The 13133-nt window shown below is 51.7% G+C and overlaps 1 protein-coding gene across 1 annotated transcript in view; it reads left to right on the top strand.

The window, feature by feature from the left end:
• The window catches only part of Slc27a4 (solute carrier family 27 member 4), a 12873-nt gene extending 6679 nt beyond the window's left edge, over nt 1-6194 (top strand). The window contains exons 5-13 of the mRNA XM_028757141.1: nt 101-170; nt 277-368; nt 1026-1135; nt 1354-1563; nt 1735-1861; nt 2428-2565; nt 2745-2909; nt 2981-3127; nt 5295-6194. Of these exons, the coding sequence (XP_028612974.1) occupies nt 101-170; nt 277-368; nt 1026-1135; nt 1354-1563; nt 1735-1861; nt 2428-2565; nt 2745-2909; nt 2981-3127; nt 5295-5452 (1217 nt within the window). The 3' untranslated portion in view covers nt 5453-6194. The remainder of the gene's footprint in view (nt 1-100; nt 171-276; nt 369-1025; nt 1136-1353; nt 1564-1734; nt 1862-2427; nt 2566-2744; nt 2910-2980; nt 3128-5294) is intronic.
• The last annotated feature ends 6939 nt before the right edge of the window (nt 6195-13133 follow it).

The following is a 13133-nucleotide window of genomic DNA, read 5'->3' as shown; positions in this document are numbered from 1 at the left end:
CCCAGTGACCTGCACTACATATCTGTCTCCCTGACATCTCCCCCACACGGTCCTGCAGCTGCTCTCCCAGTGACCTGCACTGCATATCTGTCTCCCTCAGATAAGCTCTTCTATGTCTACACATCGGGCACCACGGGGCTACCCAAGGCTGCCATTGTGGTGCACAGCAGGTAAGGGACAAGTGCCCGGGGGTGGATGTGGCCCATGCAGGACCGGGAGGCCTCCTCTTGCCATCCCAGGGTCCCACTGACCTCTTTGCCTTGTATGCCGTTGAAGGTATTACCGTATGGCTTCCCTGGTGTACTATGGGTTCCGCATGCAGCCTGATGACATTGTCTATGACTGCCTCCCCCTCTATCACTCAGCAGGTAACCCTGGGGCTGCCCTTAGCTGCCAGCACCCTGTGCCTTTGGAAGCTCCACTTCCTAGCCACTTACAGTAGAGATGTGGGAGCTCAAATCTGGGTTCAGATTCAGGCAGGGCCATGGACTCCACCACAGTCTTGTCCACTGATGGTGACGCGAGGTTCCTGGCCTGGGTCAGTGTCTCGGGGCGTCTTGCCTGCTGTGTACTGAGATTGGTCTCTGCAGATGAGTAGCACTACTGCTTGGTTATAGGGACATAAGGGAAGATAGCTTGATATCATTCTGACTTGGTGCGGGCAGGGCTATGGCTGCTCCACACCACAGAGCTGGTCCATGTTTGGAACCTTCCTGACACTCAGGAAGAGACGATTTAGAGAAGATAGGAGGAGACACAAGTGTCACACCCAGGAAGACCAGTGGTGGGGCTGAGAAGACTGTCTAGAGAAAACATACCCAGCAGGGGAGCAGTCCTGTCTGCTTGAGTGACAGCTGTGTAGACAAGAAGTGTGTGCTTGATCCCACAGGCATTGTAAACATGGCAGGACAGAACAGGAGGAGGAGACCAAGGGAGGGAGGTCCCGTGAAGAGGCAGGCCTGAATGAGGAGAGGCTCTGGGGTGGGGTCTCTATGTCCTTAACCTCCAGGCCCCTCTGACTTCAGGAAACATCGTGGGGGTCGGTCAGTGCCTCCTCCACGGCATGACTGTGGTGATCCGGAAGAAGTTCTCAGCCTCCCGGTTCTGGGACGACTGTGTCAAGTACAACTGCACAGTGAGTGAGGAGGGACAGGCATGAGCAGCCCCATTCCCAGTCTCTCCCCTGCTACCTACACACTGAGCCATCTGAACAGCTGAGACTTCAGAATGGTCCCTTGGGCAATCTCTTCACTGCTCAGATTGCCCAGAGAGGGAAGGGATTGTTCGGTCTCTGGTGGGGAGGTAGTGAAGTGGGCATCCCTAGAGTTTGGACTCACACCACACTCATCCCAGATTGTACAGTACATTGGTGAGCTTTGCCGCTACCTCCTAAATCAGCCACCCCGTGAGGCTGAGTCTCGGCACAAGGTGCGCATGGCACTGGGCAACGGTCTTCGGCAGTCCATCTGGACCGACTTCTCCAGCCGCTTCCACATCCCCCAGGTGGCTGAGTTCTATGGGGCCACTGAGTGCAACTGTAGCCTGGGCAACTTTGACAGCCAGGTAAGGTCCAGACTGGGGCTAATAAGGCTGCTGTGGGGATGGATCACAATAGACCATAGACTTGCAGAGGGGTAAGCAGAATTCCAGCATGAGAGTGACATCTGAGTCCCTCCAGCCCCACTGTCGGTTGAGGAGTCCATGGAGCCCTGGCCTAAGTCTCAGCCTTTGCAGGTGGGGGCCTGTGGCTTCAATAGCCGCATCCTGTCCTTTGTGTACCCTATCCGCTTGGTACGAGTCAATGAGGATACCATGGAACTGATCCGGGGACCTGATGGCGTCTGCATTCCCTGTCAACCAGGTCTGCCCCGGGAGGGAGTGGACATTTGAGGGGAAGGTCTTGTCTTGAAGGGTAGTTAGTGTGGATGAACCATTCTGAGTGTGAGTTCTGCTTTACCCACTGCTCACCCCACTACCGTCACTAACCCTCGCTCGCCATGCTGTTTGCACACCTTCCTGAGAAGGCCCCATCCTGGCCACTACTGCCAGTCTCATGCAGGAGCCCTCATCTTCATGCAGGGCTGGTGACAGTGCATGACTCAGGGTGTGTGTGGTAATGTGTGTGACACTCATCGGGAGCTCGGTCGGGTGTAGAGCTCGGTGCTACCAGGTTGTTTGGCTGTCTAGTCAGGCCTGTGTGCATTGAGTGTTTGTTCTTTCCTGGATCAATTCATTGGACCCTCACCGTTAATGGCCCAGTCAGTGCTCCCAAACTGCCCAGATGTGCTCCCTGTTCTCAGTTACCTTCCGTCTAGGAGACAAATGGGACATTTTTGTGACAGCATCAAGTCAGCTTAAGATGCAGGATGCCTTTGTGGGTGAAGACAGGTAGAAGAGGCCACACCTGACTGGCTCTCTTGTCCCTAGGCCAGCCAGGCCAGCTGGTGGGTCGCATCATCCAGCAGGACCCCCTGCGCCGTTTCGATGGGTACCTCAACCAGGGTGCAAACAACAAGAAGATTGCTAATGATGTCTTCAAGAAGGGGGACCAAGCCTATCTCACTGGTGAGTCCTCTGCTGTTTGCCACCCCTTCCAGAGGGAACAGGGATTGATGAGGAGGGCTTCCACAGTCTCAGAGAACATATCTTGGACTCCACAAAGCCCAGCCCCCATGATGACTGCCTGACTCAACCTGGGTCAGGAGCTAGGTTGGCCCAGTCCTGACTAACTGTACCCTCCCTAGGTGACGTGCTGGTGATGGATGAACTGGGTTACCTATACTTCCGAGATCGCACAGGGGACACGTTCCGCTGGAAAGGGGAGAATGTGTCTACTACTGAAGTGGAAGGCACACTCAGCCGCCTACTTCATATGGCAGATGTGGCAGTTTATGGTGTTGAGGTGCCAGGTAGGTGTGGAAAGGATGGTGGGTGTGTCAGAACATTGCCTGCCACAGACTGTGTACCCTCCCGCTCCCAGGAACTGAGGGCCGAGCAGGAATGGCTGCCGTGGCAAGCCCCATCAGCAACTGTGACCTGGAGAGCTTTGCACAGACCTTGAAACAGGAGCTGCCTCTGTACGCCCGCCCCATCTTCCTTCGCTTCTTGCCTGAGCTGCACAAAACAGGTCTGTCCCTGGTTCCAGCTCCTGGCTTTCAGGGCTGGGTCTTTCTGTAGTGTAAGCTCTCCGGCTAATCTCTGACCTTGACAAACAGCCTTGCCCCAGGGCTGAGATGCTGCTCTCCCATGTGGAAATGTGCAAACCCAGCCTTCAGAGAAGGTTCACCATCCCTTAGAATGAGGACTGGTCCATGGCTGCCTTGCCTTACTTCAGAGACACTGGTCTGACTAGGCTTTACAGAATCTTTTAGACCCAGAGGAGAAAAATTCCAAAGGAATTCCAAAGGTGTGGAATGGGCTGAGTGTGGTAGCACACCCCTGTAATCCTGATGCTTTGGAATGGAGGGAGGAGGCCAGCTTTGGCTTTACAATACACAAGACTCTGTCTCAGCAACAACAAAACAGCAACAAAGAAAATAGACTTCAGATCACAGCACAATAGACTGGAGACAGAACTCAGTAGAAGAGGCTGTCTGACACAGGAGTCCTTAGGTTTGATTCCCAGTGCCACAGAGAAGTAGTAATGAGGGAAAAATGATAAGGACGTAGGCAAATAGTAGTAGACCAATAAATTAAAGGGAAGAGAAAAGTGACCCAAACCTGGGTGCTTCGAGAGGAGTGCGCCATCAGCAGAGGCCATCAGAATCAGAAGCCTATAGGATCATGTAGACCAGGATGGGAGTGGGATAGCCTAGAAATAGTAGGAAGCTATCTAAATGAAAGACTGGTCCAATATGGATCTCCAGCTGCAGGGTGGGGAGTAGCAGAGAACTGAGGGTGTCTCAGGAGGAGTTGGTATTGCCCAAGAGTGAGCTGTGGGTGGCTCTATGGTCACATGGTGGCACAGTGACATCCTTCTATGTATTGCTCCTGAGATGGCTCTCAGGAGTTCCGTAAGTCAGAGGGAGTTTAGAAACTCCTGTCCAGGCCCACCTTCCTGGCTTTCCTTATTGCTCAGTCTTTCCCCTGGCTGCTTACCCTGGGGTCCATGTGCCTGACCCCTCCCATGCGTTGTCAGTTCCAAGCCTCCTCTGGCCACTGTCATCTTGTGACATCTGTACTCCATGCAACATATGAAATGGTGGGACGGGCCCAGGCTCCAGTGTGACATAGGGAGGGACATAGGTGCCAGTCTCACAACTGAGACTGATTTCCTGGGGGCTGGCATGTGATTCTGCCCAGGACAAGCAGGGAAGCTGCCAGATGGCCTTTCTGCAGCTTGAACTACTTGCAAGGGTCTCTGAGGGTCACAGTTGGGTGGGTTAGTGATATGGGGGTTTGGATTCAACTGTAAGGAGTTCGTGGAGCTGCAGAGGCCATAGCCGCTCTCTTCTACAGCCCCGTCCTGCATCTCCACTGTCCGCTGTAGTGGCAGCTAGCACCGTGGATGGATTGAGCGTTTGAGATAGAGGTGGTGTGACTGAGGGGCTTACACATGAGCAGTACTGGTCAAGAGGACTCGTTTGGGTTGGTTTTTCTCTTTCATAAAGCTTCTCATTCTTGCTGGTCTGGTCTGGTCTCAGGTGTCTCTCCCCGCCACCCCCCAAGAGCATGGGGTGGAATGGCAGGGACTTTGGAGGCCTAGATTCACAAGAATTCCACAGCAGTGCTTCAGAGCAAGTTAGAAGGCTGGTCTGGTTTGAGGGAGTGCACTTTCTGTTGGGAGCAATAGCTGGCATTTCCGAGGCTAGCAGATCTAGGGAGATGATCTGTCATTCCTAGGTTCAAATCATTCCTAGGCTATCACTTGCTCACTGTGTGACTTTGCCTCCCCCACAAAAGGCATGGTAATGCACCCCTTCAATCCCAGCACTTCAGACCTAGAGATGAGTAGATTTCTCTGAGTTTGAAGGACAGCCAGGGCTATCTAGTGAGACCCTGTGCAAGAAAACACATGCATCTTAGAATATGATAGACCAGGATGGGAGTGGGATAGCCTAGAAACAGTAGGAAGATGCCTCAAGATGTTGAGGACTCTGCATCCAGTCAGTGCTCAAATAAAAGGGACCTCGATTGTGCTCTCTACTCTGCTGCCCATCGGAGATGATATTGGACATACAGGCTCCCCGTGTCCTTCCTCTCTTCCCTAGCTCTTCCTTTCTTACCCCTTATCAGATTTCTAGGAGCTCCAACCCCTGCCTTTCACTTTCTGACTTTTCTTCCCCACTCTCTAGGGACCTTCAAGTTCCAGAAGACAGAGTTGCGGAAGGAGGGCTTTGACCCGTCTATTGTGAAAGACCCACTGTTCTATCTGGATGCCCGGAAGGGCTGCTATGTTGCACTGGACCACGAGGCCTATACCCGAATCCAGACAGGCGAGGAAAAGCTGTGATTTCCCCCTACATCCCTCTGAGGGCCAGAGGATGCTGGATTCAGAGCCCCAGCTTCCACCCCAGAGGGGTCCTTGGGCGATGCAAGACCAAAGCTAGCAGGGCCCGCACCTCCGCCCCTAGGTGCTGATCCCCCCCCTCCCAAACTGCCAAGTGACCACTGCCGCTTCCCTGACCCTCCAGAGGCTTTCTGTGAAAGTCTCATCCAAGCTGTGTCTTCTGGTCCAAGCGTGGCCCCTGGGTCCCAGGCTTACTGCTGGGCCTCTTTAGGATGATGTCTTGGGTCCAGTGGACCAGGGTGTGCAAGAGGAGTTACAAGATTCCTCCAAAAAGAAGGGAGCTTACAAATGAACCAAGGCAAAAGCCTCTAGACTCAGGAAGCTAAGTGGCCAAAGACTGTAGTGGCCAGCCATCCCATGTCCACAGAGTATCTTGGTCCAGAGCTACTGAAGTGTCACCTAGCCCTACTTGAACCTCTGGGGAAAGGAGGACAGCGTGTGGCCACCGGGCCCTGTCTCAAGAAGTCAGGATCTCACACACACTCCTTGTTTCTCCAGATTCCATTGTTCTTGTCTCGGGGAGGGAGGGAGGGGGTGTCTTGTCTTGTCTCTCAGATTCAGCCTTCCTCCCTGTCTGTGAGTCTGTGTTGCCTTCTCCATCTGTCCTAGCCTGACTGGGTGGAGCAGGCATGAGGGGAGGGTCAGGGACCAATAAACTCTGCCTTGATTCCTCTTAGCCTGACAACCTGGCTCCTTGCCTACCTCCTTCCCCTCTACCCCCTTTCACTTAGCTTGGGATCTGGCTAGTAGCTACCACACCCCTTCCCCTTTCCTTTCTTATAAGTCTGCCTTCCTGTAATTTCTTAGGAGCAGCCGCCACCAGATCTGACAGGATGTTAAACTCAACCTTTAGAAGAAGCATATGGCTTTGAGCAAGTGTCTCCTGAATGATGGGGTAACTGGGGGGATTCAGAAACTGAGAAGCCATTAGGAGTGGGACGATACTTGGGGTCTTTGAGGGAAAGCCCTCTCCTCCACAGAGCTGTCCATAGGCCCGTGCCCTCTTATTCCATCTTCTGCCAAATGACCCATTGGAGCCTCCCTACCCCTCCGAGGCTTTCTGTGAAGGTTTCACATCTAAGCTCTGTCTTCTTGGACAGGCCTCTGCCTAGGCTGAGACTGACAGGCCCCTTTAGGATGATGTATCTGACCCAGATAGACTGCCTGACCTGCCTAGGCAGTCCTGGGCAGTCAGCAGCACTTTGGTCCAGAGTCCCACACACACACCTGGGAGTCCCCAGGAAGTACAGAGGGTCCTAACTGCCCAGGGTGGACTCACAAGGGCCCTGCCTCCACTGTTGGACCTTCTCATGTATCTGTGAGGTGGTCAATTGTTTGAGTTCTGAGATGGTTTTATGTGATCCTGATTGGTGTTTAACTTGGTATGTACTTGATGATGGCCTTGAACTCAAAATTCTGCTTCCTCCCAGGTGCTTCGATGAAAGACATCTGGTTTGAGTGTTTTGTTGTATTTTAGTAATGTGTGGTTATGTGCACATGACTTAGGTCTCCGAAAACCAGCAGCTTCAGAATCCCCTGGAGCTGGAATTAGAAGAGGTCAGTTCTAGGAGCTAAACTGGGTCTTGAAGCAGGTTTTTGAGGGGATGTGTTTAGATACAGTTTCTCTATGTAACAGCTCTGGCTGTCCTGGAACTCAGTAGCTCTGCAGACCAACCTGGCCTCTAACACAGAGATCCACCTGCCTCCCGAGTGGTGAGATTAAATGTGTGCATCACCACCACTGGCTTGAGACAGGTTTTATAAATGGACTATTCAAGAATAGACCCAGAGCAAGGAGATTCTGACTCACTCAGTGGCCAGTGTCACACAGGTGCTGGAATGCAGAAGGCCTTGCTCTTGGTGCACCACCCTGCCACATAGGAAGCCAGAAATTGCTATTCCACACAAACCTGTGGAGCCTGCTCTGGGCCACACCCTGGGCCAGCAGACAGCCGACAGTAGTTCAGAGGTGGGGGTGACCAGACTAAGAAAAAGATCCAGGTGCCTTCAGGGGCAAAGGCTTATGCATTGGGGTACTCTCCGTATGTCTAAGAGCAAACCAAGTGAAGGAAGCCAGAGACACAAGGGCAGGTGGCTGGTGTCGTGTCAAGTATGGCCAGCAGAGGGAGCAAGGGGTTCAGATTCCTGGCCTACAGTGCCCAGCCAAAAAAGCAGCATGAAGTGATGTGGGGGTTTTGCCTCACCATTTGAGCTAGGGTGACACTCTGGTTCCCAAGGCCGGTCTCTGAGGAATTTTGCTTAGGCTTCCAAGGATTTAGGCTTGATGAAAAAAAGAAACTTTTCAAATGTTAAGACCTCTTCTTATAGGAGCCGGGCAGTGGTGGTGCACGCCTTTAATCCCAGCACTTGGGAGGACAACCAGGGCTACACAGAGAAACCCTGTCTCGAAAAAAGAAAAAAAAAAGACCCTGTAGGGTCTGGAGAGATGGTACAACTGTAAAGAATACTAGCTCCTCTTCCAGAGGAAAGCAGTCCATCTGTAACTCCAGTTCCTGGGACACTGATGCCCTCTTCTGGCTTCCACTGGTACTGCACACACACTACACAGATATATGTGCAGGCAAAACATCCATACTCATAAAATTAAAAAATGAACTGAGAGGTGGTGGCACACCTTTTTAATTCTAGCACTCAGGAGGCAGAGGCAGGCAGATTTCTGAGTTCAAGGCCAGCCTGGTCTACAGAGGGAGTTCCAGGGTTGCACAGTAAAACACTGTCTCTGAAACACCCCCCACCTCCCAAATCTCATACTAGAAACCAGGTCTGATGTGGCTCACCCCTGCACTCACCACTGAGGGGCTGAGGTGACAGTCGCCAGATGAGTCAGGCTGGCTACAGAGTGAAACTCCATCTCAAAAACATAACAAGGGACCTGGGTTCGTTGCCAGCTCCAGATCCAGTAGATCCCATACCTTCTGGCTTCCCTGGCCACTACACACATATGATACACATACACAAAGTCATGCAAAACACATACACATAAGAATAGCTAGACATGATGATGCATAGTTTTAATCCTAGCACTCAGTGAGATCTCTGTGATTCCAAAGAGAGTTCTATGCCAACCAAGGCTACATAGTGAGACTCCATTTCAACAAACTGGATGGGGAGATGGCTCAGCAGGTAAAAGCGTCTGCTGCCAAGCTCCACAACCTCGTGGATCTGCAGAACCTATATGGTGGAAAGAAAGAACTGACTGTAGGTTGTCTATCCTAAACACACAGGCACAGGTTAATGTAATCAAACAAAACAAGACATTCAAACAAGGCTTTTTCCCACTTTTATACTGGGACTCCGTCTAACCCCTCCTTGAGGGACCAGCAGCTCTTAGACCTGCATCTGATTGTCCCCAGACCATGCTGAGCCCTCTGCATACACACAGTAATTGATCAATACATGCTTATAAAATTGCCTTTCATAGCTACTGTTACTGGGCAGCTCCTCACACTTATCAAGTACTTGACAGTTGCAGAGCACCCATTGGTTCACCTAAGCAGATAGAAAAAGCTGCTATTGGAGCAAGATCTAGGCCCCAGATCCACCTCCATGGAGCACAGCAGCTGCAGCTGCTAGGAGATGGATCAAATGAGGTGTGCCCTGGGACACAGGAGCACTGTTCTGTTGATTTTCAGATGTTCCCCCTGTGTAGCCTTATCTGCCCCACAGCTTGCAGGAATCCTCCTGCTTCACCCCAAGGGCTGGGAATATGAGTTCTGTGCACCAGGGCCTAGCAACAGGAGGCCTTTCAAGGAAGCATGCCAAGCAGACCAGGTCAAGGCCCACAAAAGAGCCAGTAGAGCAGCTGGGCAGGGTTCTTCACACCTTTGGTCCCAACACTTGTGAAGCAGAGGCAGGTAGATCCCTGCCTTCAAGCCAGCCTAGTCTACATGGTTTCAGGCCAGTCAAGGAGCATAGTGAGACACTGTCAAAGGGGAGGGGTGTGGCAGACTGGAAGGATGGCTCAGTGACTAACCTGCTGCTGGGTTCTCAGCACCCATACATAGTACACATACATGCAGGCAAAGACACATATACATAAAATAAAAATAAATTTTGTATTAGAGTAGGACTATACTTCAGAGGAAGATGCTATCAGAGGGGTTGAAATGTAAATTTGAAATATACGGGGCTAGAGAGACGGCTCAGCCATTAAGAATTCCTATTGCTGCCGGGCGGTGGTGGCGCACGCCTTTAATCCCAGCACTTGGGAGGCAGAGACAGGTGGATTTCTGAGTTCGAGAGTTCGAGGCTAGCCTGGTCTACAGAGTGAGGTCCAGGACAGCCAGAGCCAGGGCTACACAGAGAAACCCTGTCTCCAAAAACAAAAAAAAAACAACAACAAAAAAAGAATTCCTATTGCTCTTGTAGAGAACAAGAGATTCCAGCTCCAGCATCGCGTGACTCGAATCTGCCTTTAACTCCAGTTCTGGGGTATTCGATGCCTTCTTCTGGACTGTGCTGATACCGAGCTAGCATGAACATATACAAGACATATACATAATTAAAATAGTAAATAAATAACAAGTAAAAAACCGGGAAGGCAATAGAGCTGTATGGTTGGGGAAAGGCATCATTGCAATGATGAGCAGTGAACCCTTCGTGAAAGCGCACTTTGGAGGTCAACTACTCCCGTATAGACTCTTAACGACCACCAAGCACAGAACAGGTAGGATTTTATCCTCATCTCACCGATGAGGAACCAGAGACTAGGCGGGGTAAAGCCTCTCCAAATACCAGAGTCTGGAGGTAAACGACCCCACCCCCACCCCACCCCGCCTCCATGCTGAACAGGGCGCTACTGGAAGGGGCCAGCCTCGTGCATCCTTGGAGGTCCAGCAGTGCTCGGACAGGCAAATGGCTGCCCAGGCCAGTGTGTGGCTATCGCTTTCAATTCCTAGGAAGAAGGTTAAATACCTTCCAGAGGCCCATAGAGGCGGTTGTGGCGAGGGCGGGGGGGGGGGGGGGGGTGTGACCCAGTGACTTTCAAAGGGGGCCTGAAAGCATAGCCACCCCTCCCCCGGCCTGCGGCTTCCTCCTGGCCTAATCAAATTCTGGGCTCAGCCCTCGTCTTTGGCGGCAGTTTAACCCGAGCCCGGGCGGATTTCTTTCTCACTGATCTCAGCTTGACACCCAATTAGCACAAGAATGGGAGGAGGAAGCCTGCGAGAGGCGCCTCCCAGCCTCCCGGGGCGCGCGAGGGGGCAGGCGGGTAAACAAAGGGCGGCGGGCAGGGGGGCACTTGCGCCCTCGCCTCCGCCGCGACCTCGCTATTGTCTCTCTTGGAGCTTCAGAGAGGCTGGAGGACTACGCCCTGGCTCGCAGACTGGGGCCCCGGACCCTCAACTGCTAGGGATACTAGGGGGTAGTTATTTAGTTGAGACTCTTGGCTTTAAGTGAGAAGCAGTAGGGAGGGGCAGGATCCCGAAGGCATGCCCTTCGGAGACTCAGTTTCGTCATCTGAAAAATGGGAGGAATATACAAGGTGTAGCCCAGCGGCTTTACCGCTGGGCACCGCAGAGCTCAGTAAACAAACGCTCTTTGAGGGAACACCATATCCAACCTGTGCTGTTTCTAACTGCTGGGTTGAGCTTGGTTCTTTGGATGCAAAGTAGCAGTAGCAGCTGGCTCAGTGCTGCCAGCCTGAGCTTCTGTTCAGATGAAGCCTGAACTCGGACTCCTGATCCTGAAAGGGTCTCCCATCAGGACTGCTGGGGTGACAGATGAGTATCTTCACACCCGGTTTACAGGGTCTAGGGATTGACCCCAGAGCTTTGAGCACTCTACTAATCTGCATTGTCAGAAGTTGTTCTGTTTGTCTTTAGTATTTTTAAATGTCTTTGTTTTGAGAACTTAAGAGGGCATTGGATTTCCTGGAGCTGGACTTCCAGGAGGTTGTGAGCACCCATGAGTGATGGAAATTGAACCAGGCCTCTATTCATTCATTCATTCTTTCTTTCATTCATGTATGTTATGTGCATTGGGTTTTGCCTACATGTATGTTTGTATGAGGGTGCTGCATCCTCTGGAAGTGGAGTTACAGACAGTTGTGAGCTGCTGTGGAACCAAATTAGGAAGCACATTGTTATCCAGCCTTCATACCCTGATAACTTCCACATGCTATAGTCTTACACCTACCTACCCGCAGGCGGCCTTGAGCCCCTCTGCTGTCCAGGTCTTAACAGCCAGTTGTCCCTACAGCTGTTGTGTATCAACCCTAACCCTTCCCCATAAAAGGGACCACAAAAAGCCAGTGAAGGGCTGCTCTCTGAAATCACCACTTTGGGCAAAGCAGGCATTGGGCCAGTCACTGGAGTGCCACTAAATACAGCTTGCTTTAATTAGACAGTCCTGGAATTGTTTTGGTGTTTTGCTTTCCGGGTCTATCACTGGGCCTAATAATGTGGGTGTTGGGGTCCTTTGGAAAAGCAGCCTTTTTGTTGTTGTCTTGAGATACTCCCACGATATAGCCCTGACTAGCTAACTAGCCTGGAACTCACTATGTAGAACTAAAACCTAAAACTAACCAAGATCCACCTGCATCTGCCTCCTGAGTGCTGGGATTAAAATCATGAGCAGCTTGGGCCCTCTTTCCTTTATTAACTTTATTTTATTATTTTATGTTTATGGGTGTTTGGATTGCATGTAAGCGCACAGTCCCTTTGGAGGCCAGAAGAGTAAGGGCATGAGATAGATCCTCCGAAGCCGGAGTTGCAGATGGTTGAGAGCCACTATGTAGATGGCTGGGAACCAACCCAGGTCTTCTAGAGGAACAGCCAGGGTTCTTAACCTTGGAGCCCAGCCCTGGCCCTGGATTCTTGGCTTACACTACAGAAAGTAGCTTCAGGACTAGTCAATATGAGAGAAAGCTGGAGTTTACTAAGTGAAAGGATTTCCACGGCGCAGCTTGGGACAGATCACAGCAGGCCAAGATGGTTCCACGAGGGGAGGTTTATTAAGAGAGTGGGAGAGCAAGAGGAGAGGGAGAGAGAAGTAGAGAGGAGTAGAGGCCGGCCATGACCACGTGGAGAGAGGGGGAAGAGAAGGGGGGAGGGGAGAGGATAACCTGCAGGTGCTCAGGGTTGAGGAGCAAGAGAGAGAGGAGGGGCCAAGCAGCCCCTTTTATAGTGGGCAGGGTTACCTGCCTGTTGCCAGGTAACTGTGGGGCGGAGCATACCTGGCTGTTGCCAGGTGACTCTGGAGGTGGAGTTTAACAGATTGCTAACACTAAATTAAGACTTTTAGTGGCGCCGGGTGGTGGTGGCGCACGCCTTTAATCCCAGCACTTGGGAGGCAGAGGCAGGTGGATTTCTGAGTTCGAGGCCAGTGAACCGAGTGAGTTCCAGGACAGTCAGGGCTACACAGAGAAACCCTGTCTCGAAAAAAAACAAAACAAAAAAAGTGCTTGCTGCTTTTTCAGGGGACCATTTGGTCCCTAGCACCCATGTCTGGTGGCTCCTGATAGCATGTTAACTCCAGCTCCAGGAAATCCACCCTCTTCTGGTCTCGGTGGGTACCCACAAGAATATTCAAGAACAGTCTCTCACACACAGATAAATCTAAAAACAAAAACATCACAAATAAAAACTACAAAGAAGGGCTGAGG

The sequence above is a fragment of the Grammomys surdaster genome, unplaced genomic scaffold, assembly GCF_004785775.1.
Source record: "Grammomys surdaster isolate TR1022 unplaced genomic scaffold, NIH_TR_1.0 126133, whole genome shotgun sequence".
Taxonomy (NCBI): domain Eukaryota; kingdom Metazoa; phylum Chordata; class Mammalia; order Rodentia; family Muridae; genus Grammomys; species Grammomys surdaster.
This window is presented reverse-complemented; position numbering and strand designations above follow the sequence as displayed.